The sequence below is a fragment of the Pezoporus flaviventris genome, unplaced genomic scaffold, assembly GCF_033815535.1.
Source record: "Pezoporus flaviventris isolate CSIRO_AGI_PZ_B2104156 unplaced genomic scaffold, CSIRO_AGI_Pfla_v1 ptg000064l, whole genome shotgun sequence".
In the NCBI taxonomy this organism is placed as follows: domain Eukaryota; kingdom Metazoa; phylum Chordata; class Aves; order Psittaciformes; family Psittacidae; genus Pezoporus; species Pezoporus flaviventris.
The window spans coordinates 1,145,220-1,161,103 of NW_026892612.1; the positions used below are offsets into that span (position 1 = coordinate 1,145,220).

At 42.0% G+C, this 15,884-nt stretch overlaps 1 protein-coding gene across 4 annotated transcripts in view; it reads right to left on the reverse strand.

Moving 5' to 3' along the window:
- Positions 1–6,638: 6,638 nt before the first annotated feature.
- The window catches only part of CEMIP2 (cell migration inducing hyaluronidase 2), a 60,272-nt gene continuing 51,026 nt past the window's right edge, over positions 6,639–15,884 (reverse strand). For all 4 annotated transcript variants that reach the window (XM_061470800.1, XM_061470796.1, XM_061470798.1 and 1 more), the window contains exons 19-24: positions 15,306–15,491; positions 13,940–14,159; positions 13,244–13,342; positions 9,284–9,432; positions 7,919–8,025; positions 6,639–7,209 (exon numbers count right to left, since the gene is read on the reverse strand). In XM_061470800.1, the coding sequence (XP_061326784.1) occupies positions 7,013–7,209; positions 7,919–8,025; positions 9,284–9,432; positions 13,244–13,342; positions 13,940–14,159; positions 15,306–15,491 (958 nt within the window). In that variant the 3' untranslated portion in view covers positions 6,639–7,012. The remainder of the gene's footprint in view (positions 7,210–7,918; positions 8,026–9,283; positions 9,433–13,243; positions 13,343–13,939; positions 14,160–15,305; positions 15,492–15,884) is intronic.

Below are 15,884 nucleotides of genomic sequence, written 5' to 3' on the forward strand. Positions count from 1 at the left end.
CAGTGAACACACACAAACCCCATACTCCTCTCTGCTCTACTGTTGCATTGGGAAAATATTTTGTTGGGTGTTTGTCTCAAAAGTCTCACTGATGGCTGCTCTGCATGCAGTTGGGTTCATTAATTGTTTAAGAAGGAGCTTTACAGATCCAATATAAGAACGTGGTTTGCAAGAAGCAGAAGTTAAAGCTGGAGTTAAGAGACTACAAAAAGAAAAGCAGAATTAAATGCCCTCTTTAGGTGCCAAATTACTTCTGTAACAATTCTCGAGAACGAAAAACCACACGTACATTCAAGCACTTCTTCCTAAGACTTTAAGCTCATGTGGCTGATTGATAATTCACAGGTTAAGCATTTGTGGGGTGGCAATTTTCAAAGCTTACAAAGATGTCAAGGGTAATGACTGTCTTTAGAGATCAAGGATTTGACTGCATCTCTACTGTTGTGTGTCTACCTGATGAGAAATGTCATCTCAGTTTGTACTTTCACATTACAGGTATATTCTAGCAAATGGCACGTGTCTGTTCAGCTTTATTATTTTTGCCTAACATTTCTGAGCATTCCTAATGTTTACAATCAAGACTCGATGTTTCAGACTTTTAAGTGCTTGATCAGAATTTGGTTAACCGACTGTAGATGTGGGCTCACATACAGGTTCTAATATATGTATATCCACCTGTGAGAGGGAATACATGATTTTGACTCCAGCTTACAACAGACTGTGCTCTTAACAGAGCATTTGCTTCCTTATTAAGGAATGTGTCCTGGGGCCCTTCAACTACAACCTTCCTTAACAACTTACTTCATTATAGATTCCTGGGAATTTGCAATGTCATCATAGATCCCTAACACCAGGCTTCCACAAGGAAAGAAGGAAACAGCGCGCAAAAATATTTTTGTAATCTTAGGATCTGCTTTGGGAATGTGCTTATATAAAAACTCACATATTAAACAAATATGAACCTAGAAACTGCAGATCACATAGGACCGTGGCTTATTACTTGGATAATCAGTAGGCTTGGCATACGCTTGTTACTGTGAACTTTATTAGCGTTGTTTTAGAAGCTTGTATGTCACTATTAATAATGATGTCATGGAGTCTGTGTAGGACTGCTTGGGGAGGGCGAGGTGGGAGGGAGGGAAGAGTGCACAATGACATAACTATGAAAGCAATGAAACTGAAGTTTCATAAGAAAAAAAGCAGCCAATCATTCCTATGAAGACTGTATATCAACATTTCTAAGCTTCATACTGGTTCTAATTCTGTAGTCTGGAGCATTAAGTATTTAATGTGGTTCATTCAGCATGATAGCTATGGAAGAACAAACCCAGCCTGACACCCAGATTGCAAAGGGTCTCTTTAATGCTCAACAAGGAAGACTTGGGGTGGGAGAAAAAAGGGTGGGAAAACAGGAGAGGTCCAACCCACTCCCCAAGAAGGAGGATGGACAATTACTCAGAAAAAAACACAGGCAGCAAAACATTGGAAATATGAGAAATAAACATTTTATGGGAACAAGATACTTAAACAGAGCAGCATCCCTGCCCTTATGAACAGAGAGAACCCTGTCCCTGCAAAACAAAAGGAGAAAGGTGTGTATGACTTAAGGGAAAAGAGACTGCAAACAATTTTTTCTTGAACCTTTCATTTCCTTTCTTCTGTCTCCATGAACTCTTATTTACATTTGCCTGCTAGTTAGCAGAAGGAACCCAATGGCAATTGCGCATGCTGCAATGATTCATGTGATTGTATGTACTCATATCTTCTAATACTTTGCATTTCACTGTTGTGAAGCACAGAAAAATGTGATATAAGTATAGGAATATTAAAAAGAAAAATGTAACCCAGAACCTGCTGCCATATGAAAATTTGTATTACACTATTACCAAATAAAAACCATGTTAAAAAGCAGAAAAGTGCAATATATACTAGTGAGTGATGCTCATCATAGAATCATTTCTCAGAAACAGAAATGAGACCACAGATAACTGTGATGTTGTCTGCTATGACTGAGCATATGAGCCAGTCATTTGCACCAGAGATGGAAGAAAATTATTAGATCACAGTTCACACCCTGCTGATTTAGTAAACCACCTTCCGCTGAAGAACCTCACAGATATTAAAATGACACATCATCTGAGATCCATCCCTAAAAGCTACCAATTACACAAAGCACAGCCTGAACTGAACCTAGGGTAGCTATTGGAAATGTCACTGGAAATGCTTCACAGGAAAAAGACAGATGTAATTCTGCTTACAGCAGTTCTAGTACAGCATTATTACTTACAAACTTGTACGAAAGTAATCCTGAAATATCACATTGTTCTTAAGTTCTGCTTAGAACAAATTATATATAAAGACAGGCCATTGCATGTCCTAAGAACAGTTCCTCAGAAAAAAATATTACAAATCAGGACATTCAGCTGTCACACCATTCAACTTGGACAAAGATGAAATAAAGAATTTGCCTCCCAGGCATGGCAATTAAATCTGATTTTTACTTTTAAATATAATAGAAAAGTTGGCCTTTAAGGACAAAGTTTATACACACTGCTTATTTTGAAATTTCTCAGCTATATGACCAAGCCAATTTCTCACTAGGTCACCAAATCCAACAACCATAAACGTTCAACAGAAACATAAGTCTCTCTGAATTTTTTCCAGTATGTTTTAAGGGAAGGATAAAAGAGCAGGCACAAGATGAGAAGAGGCTAGGCTGACCTCAGGAGATACCGAGATTGCTCTCTCCCAGATTTTCTCCTATTGTATCCAAAACTTGTTTATTTTTCAGACTTTAACCACATAAAAAAGGAGAGGTGGACTTCTATGACTTGCCAGTCCTGTCATTCCAGTTATGCGAGTTAACAGCCAAATGAGCCTTTACTTTTTTTTTTTTTAGCAAGTTGCAATTGTTAATACAATTTAAGATGTGAAATTGCAAAACATCCAGGCCACACAATTAAAAAGCTCGTAAATTCTCTCAAGCCAATGGTGGCCTTATATACTTCAATACTGAGTATTTAGAAATGTAACTAGCATGAGACACAGGATAAGAAGGCAGCATTGGAAAAGAAAAATATGCTTGTGAACTCTCAGAAAGAACAGAACCTCCCTGTAAGTACTATAACAAATACGACTAGCAGACACGGAAAAGTAATTACGGAGAAAAGCTCACACAAAGGTAGTTTTAAAACTCAGGTGTTTACTGCTTTTCTTTGCACTTCATAGACATTCAGACACCAAGATGACACCAGGATCACCTTAAACATAGCCATGACACACCCTTCTGGCGTTCATTGACCACTGCACCCAATGAGGCTATCATCAACCTCATTACACTGGGCTTTTCAGTCAGAGCTGGTGACTGTCCTCAGATGTACACCCTGCCTACATAATGTGAAAAGAAGTTGAAGGGAAGCAAAAGAAATCATAAGACTTATCCCAGACAGGAAAAACTATTTTCATATCCTAGGTCTGAAGTTGTCTGGGGCCTGTTGTCACTGCAGTCCCACAATAAATGCATAATTAAGCCTATTTTTTCCTAAAGCATGTATTTGCCATCATCCCAGGTCCTAAGGGATGGGTCCTCAGAGTGGATTTTCAGTGGTGTCTTTGCCCAGAGAAAGCCCCGTATTGATAGTACACTTAATATGATCCCTGGTCCAAGTAGTTTATTTATTCTTTTACTGTTGTTCTTATCTTTACTGCACAGTAACACCATTTAAGCAAGGAATAGAAATCAAACTATTTGTATACAAAAGCTGACCCTGAAGAGGCAATTACAATGCCTTTTGGGCTGGGTTTGGGACAGGGATGCCTCATTTTTAAGCCGCTGCCGAGTTTCAGACATGAGGTGGAAAGTGCATGGGGCTCAGCCCTTGCACAGCGCAGCAACTGATATGCTTGGAAAAGAGGGTCTAGGTACATCAGTAATTTTAACTGCACACAGTCACAGTGGTACCCAGGCTCGCAGCCACCTCTGGAGATGATGGCCCAGGACACTATGTGTCGCAAAGCAGGGCCAGCTACAGCTGCTTCTCAGCAAAGATTGCAGCCTCTGTAGCAATCAGTTCCAGTGCTTCATCACCCACTCAGTCAAAGTTTCTATTCTGTTTGTGTGCAATTGCCTGTATTTCGAAGTGTGCCCTAAGCCTCTTGCCCTGGCTATTGGGCACCACTGAGAGTAACCTGTCTCCATCTTCTTTACTCCCGTCAGGTAGTTACAACATGGATAAGATGCCCCTGAGTAGGTAAAAATACTGCACTGGCCCCCACCAAGCTGAAATGAGTTTACACTCAGCAGCTCAGACAGGCTTTAAGAGGACAGACTTTGGAGACAGGCCAGTAACTTCAGTCACCAGCCATGTGGTGTCTGCCCTAGTATGACCAATTTGTCTCTGGCTGAAAAGCTGGATACACTCCATAAACTTCAGAGGTCTGTTGGTGTTTGAAATTAAATCATTTATAGTAAAAGGTACTGGAGCACCTCCCACATGAAGACAGGCTGAGAAAGTTGGGGCTGTTCAGCCTGGAGAAGAGAAGGCTGCGTGGAGACCTCATAGCAGCCTTCCAGTATCTGAAGGGGCCTATGAGGATGCTGGGGAGGAACTCTTCATTAGGGACTGTGGTGACAGGACAAGGGGTAACGGGTTAAAACTTAAACAGATATTAGGAAGAAATTCTTCCCTGTGAGGGTGGTGAGGCATTAGCACAAATTTCCCAGAGAAGCTGTGGCTTCCCTATCAATGGCAGTGTTCAAAGTCAGGCTGGACAGAGCTTTGAACAACCCGGTCTAGTGGAAGGTGTCTCTGATTGTAGCAGGGGTTGGAACTGGATGATCTGAAGTTCCTTTCCAACCCAAACCATCCTATGAGTCTATGATTCACACAGTATACATTACAGAATTACCTGATGAAAGAACAAAAGAGATCCAAGATAGTATTGTCTTGTCAGATGTAAAAATTTATTTATGCTATTTATCAAGTGTTCAAATTTACACAAAAGACAACACTTCAGGTCCAACTGCTCACCAGTAAACCCTACCCCAGAATACCCTTGACACTTCCAAGTACAATTTTTACAAGATGGCTTAGAACAGCAGAATCTCATAGATAACGGCAAACTTCACAAGCCTGAAGGTCACTACCTCATCGGTATTTCTCTGCTGAACATGACCCACAGAACAGTGGAAGTCTTAAAACCATTTTAATCCCCAAACACTATCACTACTGCACTCAGAACATTTAAATCACATTGACCTGCATTAGTAACATCAAACATTATAGCTAGTCTTTAAAGACTTACCACATTTCCCCTAACAAAACACCCTTTTTTTTCATTTAAACATTATAAAAGACCTGTGCATCGAAACAACTGCATAATACACAATCATCCATTTGGCTTGGTTTTACAATAAAAATTACATCAGCCATCTACTTGTTCATCTCTTATGTTGTGTTTCCCATCCCTCCCTTCTCACTTGGCAGTTTAATTGTAGCACTGAGGTAGCATATTTCAATTGAACAGAATAATAGGTTTGCTACTGTGCCTCCTCTCCTTTAAAGCACACACACACAAAGAGAAAAAAAATCCCCACAGCTTTTCAATTTCTTTGGAGAAGACGGGTGTATTTCCAGCAGCCATTCCATTCTGAACTCAAAGCACAAAGCATCTCTGAATGGTAGGTACATTATAACAGCTAGAATGAATGAGAACATATACAAGCAGGAACTATGTCAGTTTTATTAGAACTATGGTTACATTTTAGCTCAGTGGCACCTAGTGTCTCCTATTGTGAAATGCATCTTTACTGTCTCTGAAATATAATTTCAAAGATAGGACCCTTAAAAACAGCAGCTGTGCCTCAGTTTTCAGTGAAATGATTTTCACACTCTCTGTAGAAGGGTCAAATAATTGCAATAAATCTGAAGGAAATGAAATGGACCTAATGTAAAAAGTGAACAGGAACTAGCAACATTAGTATATTAGAAGAACTGAAGTTAAGGCAAAGCATATAAGATGCCTGAATGAACTGAAAGCACTTCTCATTCACTTATAAGGTAAAGCTGCGATAGCCTTTTGGGGGGGGGGGGGGGTGGTGGGGGGGGGGGTGGAGGTGAGGGAGGAAATATGACTGCAACAGTAGAAACCTAGTTTCGTAACAAATTGCCAACAACAGTATCTCAGCTTTGTCCTCCTGGCTAGAAGCTTTAACAGTGTGAGCTGCAGTCAAGCTGCACCCAAGACTGCAGCCTTAACACCCGTACTGTTTCGTGAAGTGACTCTCACAGGCACCTGTATATTTAGAGATGAACAGTAAAAAGGTGGTAATTAACAATGGTAGTAATTTTTTGCTCTGTGCGCCATGATGGTACACACAGCCATGTTAAACTTTGTTGCATGGTACATAATCCTCACTCAGCCCTGGGCAGGGTATTTGAATACCCGCTCTTCATCTTTCATACAGCAAAGCAAAAATCTTACTGCAGTTAAACCCCTCCAGTTAGCTGCATGCAGGGGGGAAATTGTTTTTAACACCTTGGAAAGCAGACCAAGAATGTAACTGAGCTGACTGCTAAACAAACCCTCAGAAAACTACCTAGAGCAGCTAATGAAAATGTATAAGTTACAACGACCAATTCAAGCTGTTTATGGAAACTTTAATGTTAATCTTTCAAGTAATCCAAGATGCACTCCAACTCCTGTTACTAAAAATTTAAGGCTTTTATAAACACCTTCTTACATATAAAAGGAGTATTAAACAGAAGAAATTGACAGTAAATACAAACATCTGAAAAATCTCTGAAACCTGTTTATACAAATACTAATAAATTCTTTAATATTTTGTACAACTAGAAGGTGCACAGATTGGCATTCAAGCAGTCAATGCTGGCAAACATCTGTCAGATAATAACATGAATTACTTGGATAACAACACAGTTTAAAATGCCATAAATTAAAAAAAATAAGTTAGTTCACATTTTTCCCCCAGCTTTTATGTACATCTTAGTCTTTAATGAGATCGTGTAGCCTTCTTTAGAAGCTCAATGTCTTTCCGCCGGCTTCTGATTGCTCTGGCACAGCCATACTCTTCCAGTTGCAAAGGGATATACTTTTCTATCTGAATGAGCCCATGCCCAGCAGGACCAGTAAACAGCTTAATCCAGGATGGCTTAAAGTTTCCTCTGAAGCCCAGAAAGGCCACGCTTCCTGTGACAAAACCAGCTCAGTGTTACTGAACCAGCCAAGACCAAAGCATACCACATGCTCCTCTGAAATCCTCCCCCCCATTCAGGACACTGATCCACTCTCAGTGTCAAGTACACCCCGCAAGGCAAGATATTTTCCAATATTCAGTATCACATACTCTGAAATCTTAACCTGGAAACATAGCTATCAGTAGTTACAAAACCTGCTTTCTCAAGTCGGGACTTGTGCCAGGGCCCTGAATGGACAAGAGCTACCCCATGTGGCCTATAAAGTCATCATCCCTCAAAATACCAACAGCTTCTCATCTCAATCTTCAAATTTTGTTAGAACAGGAAATACTAGCCTGGCACAGGAGGTTGTTTATAAATAGATTCACTGGGTGAGGCACAAATACAGGCTTTGGGAAAAAAGCCTGGAGCTTTTTTTCTGTAATCCACAGGCACAAAGAACTGCTACTCACTTCCCTGCTTGCAACAGGCTTCACAAAATGCCCTTTGTGGCAATGGAAAGGTCTTCTGCCCCACCTGCTGAAGGGCTGCCCATTCTCTTCCTCACAACCCCCCCACAACCCTCCCACCCCAAACAAGGCTCACTGGCAGACACCCTTCACCAGCTGCATCCTTTTCACACACCCTTGGAGAAACCCACCACACCAACACAAACACACAGACCAAGGCAGGTCAAAGAAATATATGAAATTTCCACCAACCATTGCTCTGAAGATAAGGTGGTTTGGCTGTCCCCAGGGACATTAAGGCTTCTGGTAAATTACGAGGAATTGTTATATCACCTCTTGTGCTCAGTAGAACAACAGACCTGCAACAGAGACAGCATAGAGACAGCACCTGTTATAAACACAAAGCTTTGTTAATATTCTGCTACATGCTTTTACAGCTCGCTCCACTTGCTTAAGAGTACTCCTGCAATGTTATTTCATGACATGGAAACAGTCAACCCTCTCTGAAAGCAGTACCTAGAATACTTTTTTTTTTAGATTGACTTTCAAATTTAACTTCAAAATCATTGGAAAGTGTTACTGAAATATAGTTCAATATTCTGTATCAAAAATTAAAGTTTAAATACTGATCCAAACTTAGAGTGCTGATTTTTCCAACATTAGCTTTTCACATTTCTTCAATGATAAGCAATGCCCCCCCCAGATAGGGAGAGAACAGCATGGTCTTTAGTAATGTACTTCTTGTCAGTGTCCTTAAGTGACCTTATTAAGCAAAGTTATTTGTTTTCAGCATAGAAGTGTTATTAATGTTATTATATCATGTTTAGCTAAAAAAAAAAACAACCTTTTTGAGATGAAAAACAGGAAACACTGGAAAAATGTAAGTGTTCAAAATTTGAGTTGCTTTATTTTCTCAAATAAGACTAAATTGTCTGTTAAAACACTTGTGTGTTTCTTCTTTCCCCTCAACTTGGATATGTTTTTCTCACTTTCAGGACTTCTGCAGAGATGTTATTATTTAAATCATAGAATCATAGAATGGTTTGGGTTGAAACGGACCTTAAAGATCATCCAGTTCCAACCCTCCTACAATGGGCAGGTACACCTTCCACTAGACCAGGTTGTTCAAAGCCCCGTCCAACCTGGCCTTGAACAGTATCAGGGATGGGGCAGCCACAACCTCTGGGCAACCTGTGCCAGTGCCTCACCACCCTCATAGTGAAGAACTTCCTAATATCTGATCTGGATCTACCCTCTGTCAGTTTAAAGCCACTCCCTGTTGTCCTATCATTACACATCCTCGTAAGAAGTCCCACCCCAGATTTCTTGTAGGCACCCTTTAGGCACTGGAAGGCTGCTCTAAGGTCTCCCTGGAGCCTTCTCTTCTGCAGGCTGAACAAACCCAGCTCTCTCAGCCTATCTCCATAGGAAAGGTGATCCAGCTTACTGACGATACTTGTGGCCTTCTCTAGACTCGCTCAAGCAGGTCCAGCACGGCAGGTGGCATCCTACCCGACTGAGAAGAGGAGAAATAACCTCCCTCAACCTCCCTAGGTCACTAAACAGCAGAGCTACAGCTTACTGGATGTACAGAAAATAAATGGTTACTACACGTACCTTTGTGGAATTCCAGATTTTAAATAATCATCTACACGCTTAATGTCTACTCCAGAAAATAATTTGTTTCCCAACACTGTTCCAGTGCAGGCATCGACTATAACAATAATTATACCGTTATCCTTGAAGGAAAACATAGTGTCATTGACCTGAATGGGAGGAGAAAAAGAAAAAACAAATTTCTCTTCCTTTCTTAAAGTTAATGAATCCAACAGCAATTCTAAGGCATTCAGTGTTAATCTTCATTTAGTTTAGAGATTGTGGTATACTAATTTCCTTACAAGTATTTGCTTCTCCCTGTGTCCTGGGTTCAGCAGTAGCAGTCATGTTTCTCCTCCTTGGTAGCTGGTGCAGTGCAGTGTTTTGACTTTCGGCTCGGGAACAGAGCTGATAGAGATGTTTTGGTTTGGCCAAGGACTTTGTGAGCCTCATGCTCTGCCAGGGAGGAGGGGAAGCCAGGAGGAAGCAGAGACAGGACACCTGACCCAAACTGACCAAAGAGCTATTCCATACCACAGCACGTCATGCCCAGGAGGTAACTGGGAGTTAGCCGGAAGGGCTGGGAGACTGCAGGGTTGGAGGAGGTATCGGTCGGAGCTTGGTCGGGCTTGGGGGGCGAGTTATCGGTCAGCGGGTGGTGAGGTGTTGTATTCTGTTCCCTTGTTATTTCCTTTATCATTATTATCATTGGTGGTAGCAGTAGTGATTTGTGTTATACCTTAGTTACTAAACTGTTCTTATCTCAACCCGTGGGAGTTGCATTCTTTTCGATTCTCCTCTCCGTCCCTCCGAGAGCAGGGGGAGGGCAAGAAAGGGGGGGAAGTGAGCGAACGAATTACCTGACTGGGTTTAAACCACGACAGTTCTTTTTGGCGCCCAACGTGGGGCACGAAGGGTTGAGATAACGGCAGATCTGACTGGATTAATAGTCACTCATCACAATGCTGATTTATTGGGTATCAGAGTTGTTCTTGTTGATCTCACAGCTTCAGACCGTTGTAACTTACGTAGAGCCGGTATTTGCTGTGATAGTGTTTATCAAGTGTGGGGCCTGGGCTAAGGTTCTTGTCTCACTGTGCTTTATGGCAATGGCTTGTAACACGGGTGGGCTCCAGCAGCAGGGCGGGACGGACGTGGCCGTGGACTTGTACCTGGCCGTCCGGCTGCTCTTCACCGTCCTGGCCCTCACCCTACTCTCCATCTTCGTGAGGCTGCGGGGAACTGAGGGGGAGCGGCCCCGGGAGCCGGCGGCTGCTGAAGCGGCCCGGGAGAGCGGCCCCGGGGACCAAGCGGCGGCGGGAGCGGGGCCGGAGGCCGCCAGGGGACGGCTGCCGGTGGAGGAGGCCGGGGCGGTCGAGGAGCAGAAGGAAGCGGCTGCCGAGCAGCAGGATAAGGCGGCGGAGGAGCCGAGCCCCGCGGCAGAGCCGAGCCCCGCGACGGCCGAGAGCATTCCCCGGCAGCCACCCGCCGAGCCCCAGGAGGATGCAGGAGACCACGCAGCATTTCCCAGCAAGGCAGAGGAGGAAGAGCTGGACTCAGGAAAAGAGAAGCCGGTGGTGGGAGAGCCGGCAAGCACAGCAGCTACACCAGCCCCAGTGACAAGCACAGCAGCATCGTTTGAGAGTTCTGAAGGCTCTGAATGGCCTTTGGGTATCCTTGGGACCTGCCTGCTGATTGTGATGGGGATCAGCATGTTGGCACACACACAGGCTGTGTTCTACCCACAACCATTTTGTCTGATCTCAAAAGTTAAGCAGAGTCAGGTTTGGGTCTTGTCTGGGGTTAGACAACAGTATAGGGGGACCAAGAGATTTTCCCCAAGGCTGGAGAGTCATGAGTGGCAGGGTGTGTGGGACAGTATGGGCAAGTATCTAGTCCACTGGGCCCCTCCAGTGCTTTGGAAGCGTCGGAGATGGAAGGCAGCTGTATGGAGTCCCCAGCAACAAGCTGCAGAAACTGCTGAAGGGGACAGTGAATTATTTTAAGCCTGGTGGGCCCATGGCACTTCAGGCCATCAGAGCAGAGATGCAACACAGAGATGGACTCATGATCGAGGGGTGGACTTAACAATGGACACTATTGCCCAGGTTATTCACGAGTGTGAACACTGCACACAGTCTCTCCTGCTCTGGAAGACTGTTACAAGAGATGGAGCCTGACACGGAACAGATGGACGCAGCAGCTTTATAGGGACTGGTCCATGCACTAAGATAAGAGTGCACCGAGATAAGAGTGATGGTATATTGAAAATGTGGGATCTGAGCACGACGTGAATGGTATGGAATAAGGGGTGGATAATGTCCTGGGTTCAGCAGTAGCAGTCATGTTTCTCCTCCTTGGTAGCTGGTGCAGTGCAGTGTTTTGACTTTCGGCTCGGGAACAGAGCTGATAGAGATGTTTTGGTTTGGCCAAGGACTTTGTGAGCCTCATGCTCTGCCAGGGAGGAGGGGAAGCCAGGAGGAAGCAGAGACAGGACACCTGACCCAAACTGACCAAAGAGCTATTCCATACCACAGCACGTCATGCCCAGGAGGTAACTGGGAGTTAGCCGGAAGGGCTGGGAGACTGCAGGGTTGGAGGAGGTATCGGTCGGAGCTTGGTCGGGCTTGGGGGGCGAGTTATCGGTCAGCGGGTGGTGAGGTGTTGTATTCTGTTCCCTTGTTATTTCCTTTATCATTATTATCATTGGTGGTAGCAGTAGTGATTTGTGTTATACCTTAGTTACTAAACTGTTCTTATCTCAACCCGTGGGAGTTGCATTCTTTTCGATTCTCCTCTCCGTCCCTCCGAGAGCAGGGGGAGGGCAAGAAAGGGGGGGAAGTGAGCGAACGAATTACCTGACTGGGTTTAAACCACGACACCCTGGCATGTCTTCATTTTCCCCCTTGAGGGAAAACTTTCAGTAGGAATTCTGAAATTACACTGGAGTCTTCAGTCCCTAGCTTATACAGGGAGATCATACATTTCAGGTGACTTACTACCTCCCTCAGACATTGCTCCTGCTTTGGATATCTAAATTTCAGATACTGAACCACCTGGACTTCTTGCCAATGGCACACTTAATCTGTCTCTGCAGCAGCCTAGTTCCAACCCAGTTTCTTCCTATGCAGCATTCTTACTGCTCTGGATATGGTATACACACTCCTGTAGAAATTTGCAGCTGCTACAGTTATGCTGCCTACAGGCTATTTGTCTGTCTAAACTCAAGAGTTTTACTATTTCTACCAAGCTAAATCACTGACACTGCAAAATGAAAGCCACATACAGACTTTGAGCTTTGCGGTGCAAAGATGTCTGTAAATGTTATTTCGGCATCACATGCAAGCCTTCTGCATCTGAATAGAAGAGATGAAACTCTTCTTTTTATAAAACTACTTTCTATAGGCTTATCAGGACTGCATCACAACAAATACAGAAATACCCATGGATTCTTTAGTAACTGCCACTTTGAAGGAGTTTTAGCAAAGCTTAATTGCTTGAATGATTCATCCCATTAACTCACCAATCTGTTAGCACAAACTCAATTTCAGTAACATGGATTTAACTAACAGGTTGTTTAGATTTTTGCTTGTGTTTTGTGTTTTTAGGGGTTTGTTTGTTTGCCTTTTTTTTCTTTTTTTTTGCGTGTGTGTGTGTGTGTTTTGTTTGGGGTTTTCCCCCAAAGCAGCCATCAATAGATGTATATGCATCCAGACTGCAACATGAATCTGAAGATTTTAAACTCTCCCTTACTGCTACTATTTTCTCTCTAGCAGTAAAGGATTCAAATACAAACAGGATTCAGAGCCTCATTTTCTGAGGTTAAAACATTGGCTTTTTGACTGTTTGGATTTTAAACTATGAACCAACACTTTTCATTGAAGTGAAGGAAAGTGACATCAGCATTATGCAGAGCTGTACAACTGTTGTAATAGAAAGTGCTAAAAAGAAAGACAGATGAAAACCATAACGAATACTTACAGAAATAAATGCTTGCTGACCTCTGCTTAACTCTTTTTTACCAGATGAATTAATCTGCACAAGGAGGTAGTTTTTGTGAGGATCACTGGTGAACACCATCTGGATATCAAACGAAACATGTTAAGTACACATATCCATGTGCCTACAACACTTTATCATGCCAAACAATTCAAAACAGATTGCCCACTGCTCCAAAGCAAATGCATCAATTTGCCAGTGGTATTATTTATAGTAATAGCAATGCTAACAAGTATCATGATGCATTGTGTAACCTATTTTATTCCTTACTTTCAAAATTTTTGTCAGCTAAAACAGAAAATACAATTTCAAGTTCATGCTAATAAGCAAAGATCTGAAAAAGAATAGAGCAGGTTGCCCAACACCATATAGATCTCTGCAGCAAAGCTGTCCTACATGGCATATAGACAATGCTGTAGTACAAGACATCCACGTACACTCCTTCCCTGTAGCACTCAGAGCGAGAATTGAAGCAGCACTTTTCAAAGAACAAAAAATGAAATCTTTGTGCTACAAGAGACTCCCTGCCTTCCCAGCATACAGGAGATAAACAATATGACCATCGCAAACTGGTATGGGCAGTGTTCTGTGCCAAAACACTGAATTTCCATCTTAGAGCAATCAGACAGCAACACCAACTACAATAAAAACACAAAGTTTTTACTTATTTTATTTTACCTGAGTTGTGCCGCATTTCATACATGGTACAGTAGTTTTTACTGGCATCTGTGTTATGACAGTTGGTCGTTGGTAGTACTTTGGGTAAGCTTTTGCCATGCAGTTACTGATCCCTTTTGCTGAATCTTTGGTCACAATCTTGATCCTTTCACATCCCTGAGATGAGCAATAACTGTGACCATCCCTATTATATTTGGCTTGAAGAAATAAAAACAGTAATCTACAAAAGGGGGAAAAAAGATTCTAAGTCAACTGCTGAAAGAACACATATTTATGTTAAACCTAACAGCTATATTTCATTATTTTCAGAAGAAGAGAAATGACAGTTTTCACTTCTGCACCTTTGTTGAAGACACTTAAAACTATTTACAGTTTATTAGAGTTAGGAAGTCTCTACTGGTATATCTGCAATTCCTAACAAAGGAGACATCATTATGAATGCGTAAGCTCTGAAAAGAACAGCCATTCCTCAAACCAGTGGCTAGCAGGAAACAAAAAACAAACTGCAGAGCATATATGTTTTCTTTGATCACAAATCTCTGCAGATAGCCAGCAGTAACTCTTTGGATATTCAGCTTCACCCACCGGCACTGAACAATGTAACTGTACTGCTGCAAATGCTTGGAAATGCAGCTGAGGGCAGTGGTCATTAATGTTCACAGTACACTGAGACTGGTAATTCGTCTCTTACATATTTGATTTATTACTGTAGCTCTTAGAGAAAAGGAAACAAATGTTTTTTCAAAAGCTACATTCACCTGCACATTTACTACAAAGTAGCAGATAAAGGATCAAAATAAATAAATTATGAATGAAAAAAGAACATTCGCTAAACACGCAAGTGATGTACGTAGGACTTATTTAAGATACGGTCAGCTTTGAGTAAAACATCTCAGAAAGATCTCAGTGGCCTCTTTCAGAAGTATTTTTCAGAAAGTAGGACTTCCTAGCACTTTTGAGAAGGCTGTAAATGGATTAGGATTTTCAGAGATACATTCTTAAAATGTTCTTGGAACAGGAAACTTCTTGGAAATGTCTAGAATTTTCAGGTTAACAAGAAGGCACAATTTTTCCTTAGAGACTTTTAAGTTACTTCCTGAAAGGCACTCCTCTGCAGCATGCCAGATACACATTTTTCCCAGGCATGGGGCAGGAAATATCTGTGGCAACAATGGTACTCTTGGAAAAATGACAACCACTGTAATTTGGAGATTCAAAGTCACATATTCTTTCAAACAGGCTTTCGGTTCCTTCACAACAGCTTCACTCTTATAAGGTATCTCAATCAGTTGCTTTTAATACTATTAAACTGGTCATTTTAAGGTTAAAGAACATCTTCCAACACCATCAAGTTACAAGGAGTTACCCAGTACTGCTGTCAAAGTAAAACTTCTTGTCTGATCGATTCTTTTCAAGCTCCACCATTGAAGATACAGGCATGTAGCGCTCTACCTTGCTTGACAGAGCAGATGACCGCCTTTGGAAGGTTTCTAATACTATAACAAAATCTGTATTTGGTTGATAACAAAGACCAACACGAATCCAGTCATTCCTAAAACAACAGAAAAAAACCCCAATCAAAAAAACCCCATGATTTAACCTTAGGGACAGTTCAGATGACATGACACAGCAAACAAATCACTCAAAAAACAAGTAACAGGAACACAAAAAGCTCCTAAATGCTCAACCAGAAGATTTTTCTTTCCCTTTCTATACAGTCTGATTAAAGGTTACAGTAATTCTGATACTCTCAGAATATACTTAATTTTATACTTTAGACATTTAATAAGTTTTTCTGACAACAAAATCAAGTATGCTAAACTATTCAACTCCAATCCTGCTCAACTTCACTATTTGCACACTTTGTTCTCCAAAGGATTTTCCTAAAAGACACTGTACTGGACAAAAATTTAACTTTAGGTGCAGGTCTACTGTTTCATCCCTT